The sequence below is a fragment of the Centroberyx affinis genome, unplaced genomic scaffold, assembly GCF_046629955.1.
Source record: "Centroberyx affinis isolate AG114_WGS23_722 - 3 ecotype Tasmania unplaced genomic scaffold, CSIRO-AGI_Caff_v1 ptg000699l_1, whole genome shotgun sequence".
Lineage (NCBI taxonomy): Eukaryota > Metazoa > Chordata > Actinopteri > Beryciformes > Berycidae > Centroberyx > Centroberyx affinis.
In genome coordinates, this window is record NW_027279318.1 from 737 (window position 1) to 10,000 (window position 9,264).

The window sequence follows — 9,264 nt, forward strand, 5'->3', positions numbered from 1 at the left end:
AGTTTAGAAAGAACAAAACAATATAAACAAATCAATAGGTAAAGTAATACTGTTAAAAAAATAGGGGGAAAAGTAGAAAATAAATAAAAGAATATTAAAAGGAAAAGGAAAGACAGAGTAAAGAGAGAAAACAACAACAAAAAAGGAAAAGAATTAAGATTAGAATTAAGAATTAAGATTAATATGAAGTAATTAATTATACCAAAAAAGAGACAGCAGTATGATCACCTCAATAAACATGATGATTGTGAAATAAACACTGATTGGCTGTGAGATCAAAGAAATGAGGGGGGAGTTGATTGAAAACTTTGGCTCCTCTGAAATGAAGACTAAACTGAGACATGGATGTTCGAGTAAGAGGCAACAAAAGCTGTCTCTTACATCTCGTATTGTAACTATGATTTTCCTCACTTCCTCTGAAGAAGCTATTGAACATAGAGTTTCTCTTCCATCTGCTGAGAGTGTGTTCCTCATGTGCTGTGTCCCTGTGCTGTGTGTGTGTGTGTGTGTGTGTGTGTGTGTGTGTGTGTTGTGTTCAGGGATCCATAGGTGTGGCAGGCAGACAGGGAGCGCAGGGACGAGACGGACAGAAGGTAAGGACGTCATCATCATCATCATCAGTGAATAATACTGAAAGTCTGAACTCCCACTACTTTCACTTCCTGGAAAACAAGAGTATCTTTCACGGTATCATGACCTCATGCTGCACCTGGGGCACGTTCAGTCTGAAAACGGTGTTCACTGCTTTGCTACGGTTTCCGAGTTGAACGTCATGTTTCCTCTAAACGGTGTGAAACGGGCTTTGAGGTACGTCGTCTCTCGTTTGGTGGGTGTGTCAGAGGTGTTAGCCAATCAGCAGCGACGTGTATATAAACCCCGCTGTATTAAAAAGGCAGTGCGCACAATGGATCCAACAAAAGTCCTTAACTAATGCGTCCGCTGCAGCTTTGTGTCTGCAACAAGTGAACTAATTAGAAGACATGTTTGTATCTTTTGCTATTGTATGTACCATTGTGGAGTGACACTTTCATAAACTTTTCTACTCCACTCTACTCCTCTAAATATATAATGGTACAGTGATAAAACAGTGATCAGCAATAATGATAAGCCTAATACTCATAATAAAATAATTCGCTCATATAGATCCTAACGCAGTCTCGAAGGTAAGAAGTGGATTATCCTTCACCTGAAATGTTTGCCTTGTCATCCTGAAATGCAAATGAGGCAAATGTCTCTATAATTAGGAACCTCAGTTTCCACAAACCCCTTCAGTCCATTGGGATGTTCTCTGCTATTCTGGACGGCAAGGACAGTGACTGTAACATCGAGCGTATTTTGTAGTATTAAACACATATTTAAAAAACGCAAAGAATGGCCTTCTCAGCTGCCGTAGTTGCAACGCTTGCGTAATACAACAGGGTGTTCAACGCACCACCGTTTCCGTTTAAATAAACGTTTTGCTACGTTTTGTCGGGGCTGAAGCAGGAGGCCAAAATATACATTTCTAACCAATAACGCCACCAGATTATTGAACAGTCAAATAAAACCTTTCTCTCCCTGACTCATATTCCATTGGTTTAGACTACTGACCACTCAAAGCACTTTACAACATGCCTACATTCACCCATTCACACACACATTCATACACCAATGGTGGCAAGCTACCACGCAGGGTGTTGGCGCAACCATCGGGAGCAATTTGGGGTTCAGTATCTTGCCCAAGGACACTTCGACATGCAGACTGGAGGAGCCGGGGATCGAACCACCGGCCTTCTGATTAATGGAGGACCCGCTCTACCTCCTGTGACTCTATTGTTTGTACCAGAGACCTTTTTAAGAGAAAAACTCTGTCCGTGTTGTTGCAGTTCCTACTGGTCACCAATTAACAGTGTTGGGGGTAATGACTGCGTTTACGTGGACTTGAGTATCCCGGTTATGATCGGGTTTTTGAAGTATCCCGTTTTTGTGTTTGCGCATGTAAACATCATATCCCGATTTCAGAAACCTGGATCAGCTCTTATCCCGGTTTTGAGAAACCCGATTATGCTAGCCGGAGTACTCCGAAAGAAACCGGGATTCTGTTGCATGTAAACATCTGTGAGTGACGTGACAGAAAAACACAAACAATGGCGGCAACGAGAGCCTCTCACTTCTGAGGAAACAGAGTTTTGTCTTTCGGTGATGAAAGAATTAAATATACTTGGCAGTTCAGATGGGAGAAAGCATCGAAATCCTGACCTATTCAAGTCTGTAGTATACAGACTACAGGACGCCGGTTTCCCAACACATACAGTGGAGCAAGTCAGGTCATGGTGGAAAATACTAAAGAAACATTACTACGGCCAAACATCAAAACAAAACAAATTAATTTAAGGTTAACAGTTACAGAGGAATATCAGATTAACGATTTCAAAATTGTCGGTTTGTGTTGTAAACATCACAGGCACCTGCGCAAATAGCATGCAGTAATCAGTAACCGGGATACTAGTATTTATCATGTATACGGGGATATGAATAACCAGATTTCTCTGTGTTCCATGTAAACGCCATATCCTGAATATGATCAAAACCGGGATAAGCCTCATAACCAGGATACTCAAGTCCATGTAAACGCAGTCATTGATCTAACAGATCAGTCGTTGCTCGTGTTTCATTCTTCAGCCTCTTTAACTCTTTATTGGTGTAATATCTATGAAAGATTCCCCTCGTCTTCTGCTGCCTTCAAGTCCGGTCAGAAATATCTGAATTACAGCAGAGCGACATGAACGAGCCACAAAGTGGGAAATACGACTTGGAAAGTCTGAATTTAATGCTGCAGCTCTGTCTTTATTAAAAACCTTAAATTTAGTGTCTGTCTTTATTTAGATTCTTCTGCTGTAATGAGTCTTAGAGCTACAAGATTTATCGGCCCAATGAATGCAGTAAGCCTAACTCAGTGGTTTTAGGGTGGAACGCTAAAGTAATGTAAAACGTAGAGTAACTAATTACTTTTCTCAGGGAGTAATATGTTTTTAAGAAATGTAAGCAGTGATGTGTGATCTCCTCCTCAGGGTCAGACTGGAGCTCCGGGCTTCGGCGGAGACGTCGGAGACAGAGGATACACTGTGAGACGACTCTTTATCTTCTTCATTTATCTTCTCTTTTCATTTCTCCTCTTCTCATCCATCTTCACTTTCATCTCTCTGTTCATTCACCCCACACTCTGCACAGAGGCGGAGCTGTAGTAATCTGAACCTCGTTTCACACTGTATGTAACAGTTTGATTTATTTCTGAAGCAGAGTGGGCAGTCCATTCCCTCTTAGTGTTTTTATTATTAAGAAAGGTGTAGTGGGAAGAGCAGTGGAGACATTATGTAGATTAATTTCTGTTTCGTTTCTCCTGTCCTCCTCTCATCTGTAATCCCTTTTATTCATCCAGAGGTGGAGAGTGACTGGGTGTAGTTACTCTGCCTGACTGGAGTATTTTTAATAGATTATAATGCACCTTAAAGTCACAATGAAATGAAAAAAAAAAGACTACTTTTTACACCTTCTTAGTATGTTATAATATACACCTATTTAGTAATAAATGGCAAAAAAAAATCAAAATTTGTATTTTCTTGTGGTTTTATATCAAAATCTTTCCCTTCCTGGAAAACAGTGCATCTTTAATGGTGACATCACTGTGTACCAGCAGGTGTAAATTAAAACATCACAGATTTTCCGCTCCCATCAAATCAAACTGCCTTTCTCTCCCTAACTGATCTCCCATTGGTTCATACTTTTGAATGATCTCTCCCTGTGTTATGTCCCGGCCCAACATATGATTATGTATATAACCGCTGTTCCCTGAAGGAAGGGAACGAGGTACAACACAGCTATGGGGGATTGGGTCCCCGCGAGACCCACCTGAAGACCCTTTTAATCACAGCTATTCTAATAGGCCGATGGGGATGGTGACGTAGGAGGCCCCGTCCCCCAGGTATATACACCGCGTCACCCTCCCCATCCCCTTCAATTCGATACTGCTGTTCACCGAGCCCGAAAAAGAAAAGGCTGTGAGGGGCCGACTGTTGTTGTACCTCGTTCCCTCACTTCAGGGAACAGCAGTTATATACATAACCATACGTTCCCTTTCAGTCAGTTCACTCGGTACAACACAGCTATGGGGGATATACATATATATGTATGGATATACACTCACGCCCAGAACAGCCCAAGTAAATCGAATGAGGGTGCCATCAAGCAGCCCAGACCGAAAACCCAATAGTACCACTAAAAAGAGTTCCGATCGTTGCTCATACCCCTCGACCCAGCAGAGAGACACTATGTGCCATGCTCTGGATCAAACATCCAGGTGGTAAAACCTCACAAAAGTGTGAAGCGACCCTCAACTGGCAGCCACACAGATGTCACCATTGGTGACACCCATGAGTAAGGCCCAAGATGTTGCCATACCCCTTGTAGAATGAGCATGTACGCCAGACGGCATAGCCTGACCCTTGCTGCTGTACGCCAGGGAGATAGCCTCCACAATCTGGTGGGACAGGCGCTACTTAGACAACGCTCTACCTTTCACTGGATTGACAAAGCAAACAAACAGCTGCTCACAAGACCGGAGTGACTGCGTTCGAGCAATACAGGTGCGCAGGGCACGCACTGGACACAACGCACGCAACGTCTGCTGCTCCGGACATGCAAACAGAGGAGGAGAAAAAGGAGCCAATTCAAAACCCATGGAGCCGTGTGACAGAAGAGTCTTGGGCACGTAAGACACCTTAGGGCGCATCTTGGCCTTACCATCAAGTGAAAACTGGATGCACGAGGGGTGAACCGACAACACATGGAGATCTCCAACGTGTTCAGCCGATGCCAGTGCCAAAAGAAGAGCCGTCTTATAGGATAGGATCTTTAAATCCACTGTCTCAATAGGTTCAAAAGGAGCCCCACATAAGGCATCCAATACTAAAGGGAGGTCCCAGTGGCTTGGAAACCAGCCTGTGGCGGTAAACAATTGCAAAATTGCAGAACCTTAATAGTGGAGTAGGAGAGCCCTGAATCCACCAATTCCTGCAGAAAGGACAAAATCCCCACAATAGAACACTGGAAAGGTATATAACCTTTACCCTGACACCATTTCTCAAAGGTCCGCCATTTAAAAGCATACAAACCCCTAGTAGACGGAGCCCTCGCACTCTGGATTGTGTCAATCACGTTCAATGGGAGACCCCCCGTTATGAGGTTGGACCTCTCAGGCGCCAAGCTCATAAATTCCACATCTCGGGACGCAGGTGGCAAACCTCCCCCTGAGCCTGGGAGAGCAAGTCTTTCCTCAGGGGGAGCTTCCACAGGTCCCCGCAAAGGACTCTCAATATCTCTGGGAACCATGGCTTCTTGTGCCACAAGAATTAGAGACAAGCCCCACTGACGTACTCTCTCCACTGTGGGCAAAATCAGATCCACAGGGGGAAACGCATAGAGAAGGGTGTGTGGCCACGGATGAGCCAGAGCATCTATCCCCAAAGGCATCTGTGTGTCTTTCATTGAGAAGAACAGTGGACAGTGAGTATTTTCTGGCGATACGAAGAGATCGACGTTGGCCTTGCCAAACCGATCCCAGATGGGAAACCGATCCCATCTGGGATCGGGTTTGGGGTGGAGGCGCCATTCCCTTGCTTGGGGACCGCCTCTGGACAGCAAGTCTGCCCCTGTGTTCAGGACTCCGGGGACATTAGTTGCCCTGAGCGACAGGAAGTGGGCGCTGCTCCAAAAAAGTAGTGAGCAGGTCAATGACAACAGGGGGACACCAAGTGAACTGACTGAAAGGAAACATCCTGTTTCAACAGGAAATACATCACTTTAACTCCTTAAAGTGATGTATTTCCTGTTGAAACAGGATGTTTCCTGTCCATGCTCTTTCATTGTCACTTAAAGTAACTAACACTTGAGTATTTTAGTGAGCTGCTTTTACTTAAGTAATTCTGCTTCCCAATACTTTTACTCTGACTTGAGTACAAATTTAAGTGACATAGCAGTTCTCCTACCTGAATGAAATGTTTCAGTACTTCCTCCTTTCTTCTCCTCTCCTCTCTTTCCATTCGTTTTCTCCTCACTGCACAGAGACAGAGCGGTAATAATCTGACTAATGTTTCCTGTTTCCTCTCCTCAGGGTTATCCAGGAGAAACAGGAGGCATCGGAGGCACCGGGCCCAAGGTACCAAGCTCTGATCATTTATACAGTATATACTACATGTGTAATGTCAGATATGTTTTGGAGCATTATCTATATGAAAAAACAAGTATGTACATGCAGTGTAGGTCACAGGCTGCATCTGCAGTTCAACAAAGAATGATTTTCTCTTTCATTTCATTTTATTAATCAGATTCAAAGAGGCTTAAAACTATTCAGTATTTCACAAGAAAAAAACACATAATGACTCTGTATAGTAGAAAGTTTTTCCTATCCCATAAATCATCTCACAACCCCTCAAAATGACCTTGTGACCCCCTGGGAGGTCCCGACCCCCAGGTTGAGAACCACTTATGGACAGTATGGTTAGACTGATATATCCAGACGTTATTGTCCTTTTATTAAATATCAGATATCATCACCTCAGATGTGATGGAGGTTCCTCCTGACCACAGAAAACCTGACAGGACATTTGATTTTCTTTTGTACATTTTGTTTTTTCATTTAATTGCTCAATTATCTTTGCTTTTTGTAAATTCATTCTTGTAATTCTCCATTTAAAGGCAGTAATGCCTCCCAGAGTTTCCTCTTCCTCTAAATGGGTGTGGTGGAACTCCCTGCCTTAAAGAGCTGCTAACGCTAAAAGCATTTCATTAGTCATGTGAAATTTCCCAGTAGGAAATGTGTTTTTCCTGACATAGGTCTATTCAGTAGCATGTGAATGCAGCGTCAGTCAGTGGAAGGAAGAAGGAACAGCTCACACTCAGTCAAGTCAAGTCAAGTCAAGTCAAGTCAAGTCATATAGCCCTTTATCACAAGCATGTCTCCGAGGACTTTACAGAGAATGTGTCTAGCTAGATCTAACTAAACACAATCAATGGTGAACAAAATTATATAGGACAAGCATAGTGAAAAACACAAGGTAGGCAAGAGCAGATTTAGCAAGACAAACAATCTACCTATTCTACCCGGTACCCCCAGCCTTAGACCCTAATGCACACAAGGAAAAACTCCCAAGAGAAACCTTAGTAGGAAAACTTGGAAGAAACCTTGGGCGGGCAGAGGCAGAGGCAGAGAGGGATCCTCCCCCCCGGGACGGCTTAGCGTGCAATAGGTGCCGGGCAAAACATTGACAGAGTCATGGGCAACAATAATGACAGGAGAAAACAGAGAGAGACAAAAAGAAGGAGAGGCGGCATGCGGCGATGAGAGGGAGCTGAGGTCAGCGCTAAAGATTCAGTGAAAGGAGCCTCAGCCTGTCTCCTCCTCCAGCATCAACTAAAGCATCTCACTGGTGAAAGAAACATATCTGCAAGTTTTTCAGGATGAAGAGGAGAAGAAGAGGAGAAGGCTGATTTTCCTCATTGACTCCCATGTATTTTTGAATTGGACAATGGGGTTTTGTAGCAGGTTTAATGTTCCCACGGGTCTTCAGCCTCACTGAACACTGAAATGACTGGGGAATCTCTCAGATCAAGTGAGAAAGAGACCAAAATTGCAGCTAGATGTTTTTACCCTGAGAGACAGACTCATTGGTAGAATGAAAATGACTAGAGGCTGTTAATATGTTGAACTCGACCGATTTCCTACTAGACCGCATTAAATAAAGTGAGAAGCTGATGAGGAGGATGAGTGGTTTCAAGTGATCTCACAGTAACCTCACAGTGAAAACTGAAAGTGAGTCACATGTAAACAGAAACTGTCACACGCTTGCATGCTCCATTTGTTTATGGGAGCGTCCCAGCCGGGTCGGACTGAGAGAAATATGTGACCTTCATGAAGCGACAGCCACATGGACCGCAGCCTGATACTGAACCGAATCCCTCGAACAGTGGGAGTTTTGTTCCGATCTAAAGAGGAATTCCCTGAAAACTTATTCTGTAGAATTAGTAATTGTACTATAATTTTCCAAAGTGGTTTCTGTTGTTTTCGTGTTTTGGTCTTTCTACATCAAGGAACATTTTCAAATTGCATTGCCTGAGATGTCCGAAAGAGCATTTTATGGACACATTTATTCATTAAACATCTAGTTTTTTAAATTCCTTTTCTTTTTTTGCCGAACTTTTTTTATTGGTGAAAGCGAGACAAGTACAACATAGTCAATGGTCAATTACATATCACCATATTTTACTGTTACTGTAAATATAACATCACAACTCAAGAAGTTGTAAAAGAAAAAACAAATAAACAAACCAAAACCAAACAGCAACATAAGAGAGAGAGGGAAAAAAAATAAATACATAAAAAAAAGAGGAGAAGAGAGGGTAGGGAGACTCGTCAGGGAGTTAAATATTGTTATTTAGTGGAGTAAATGGAATAGACTGACAGGTTATAAAGGTACCAGCATACTTAATAGATCAAGTTAGGAAGGACAGATTATACATGTAGTAAAAAGGCCAGAGATTTGATTCTTAGTCTGGAGGAATGATTGACAGGTTATTGAAATACTCAATAAATGGTCTCCATAACTTGAAGAAACCATCAGCGGTTCCCCTAAGAGAGAATTTTATTTTTTCCAAGCTTAGAAAAAACATCACATCATTCAACCAGATTGAAAAGGGGGGGTGGTTTCATAATTCCATAATTCTTAATATGTAATATTAGAAAAGGTGAACAGCAAGTACAGGTTTGATTCTCATGCAGTTCAGTGACGTCCTGGTGGAGTGGAGTGCATTTCCTCTCATCTCGGTGACTCACAACACAAAAACTCAAAATACTATGTGGGAAAATTGCAGGAAAATATCCGGTTTTGCAGCATAACAGGCAACAGTTGATGTCTAACATTGAAAATGAAACCGAAACTGCAGAGAATGTTGTGAATCATGAATGTTGATGTCCAAACATGAAGAAATGAAAGTAAAAGCAAATATTCAACGTGTCGTGGCTTCATCATGAACCGGTCACACACTGTCATCAGCTGTTCTTATTATTCTGTAGACTGTACACACACATACACACACACACACACACACACACACACACACACACACACACACACACAACGTTATTACAGTGAAGTGAAACTAAAACTAAGATGAAAACTAGGCGTCAAAAAACAAACAAACAAAAGAAACAGAGAAAAATTTAAAAAAAAC

General features: G+C 42.5%; 1 protein-coding gene across 1 annotated transcript in view; it reads left to right on the forward strand.

Moving 5' to 3' along the window:
- The first annotated feature begins 341 nt into the window (after nucleotides 1–341).
- LOC139644086 (collagen alpha-2(IX) chain) overlaps nucleotides 342–9,264 on the forward strand; it is a 20,884-nt gene continuing 11,961 nt past the window's right edge. The window contains exons 1-4 of the mRNA XM_071519471.1: nucleotides 342–353; nucleotides 540–593; nucleotides 3,051–3,104; nucleotides 6,149–6,193. Of these exons, the coding sequence (XP_071375572.1) occupies nucleotides 342–353; nucleotides 540–593; nucleotides 3,051–3,104; nucleotides 6,149–6,193 (165 nt within the window). The remainder of the gene's footprint in view (nucleotides 354–539; nucleotides 594–3,050; nucleotides 3,105–6,148; nucleotides 6,194–9,264) is intronic.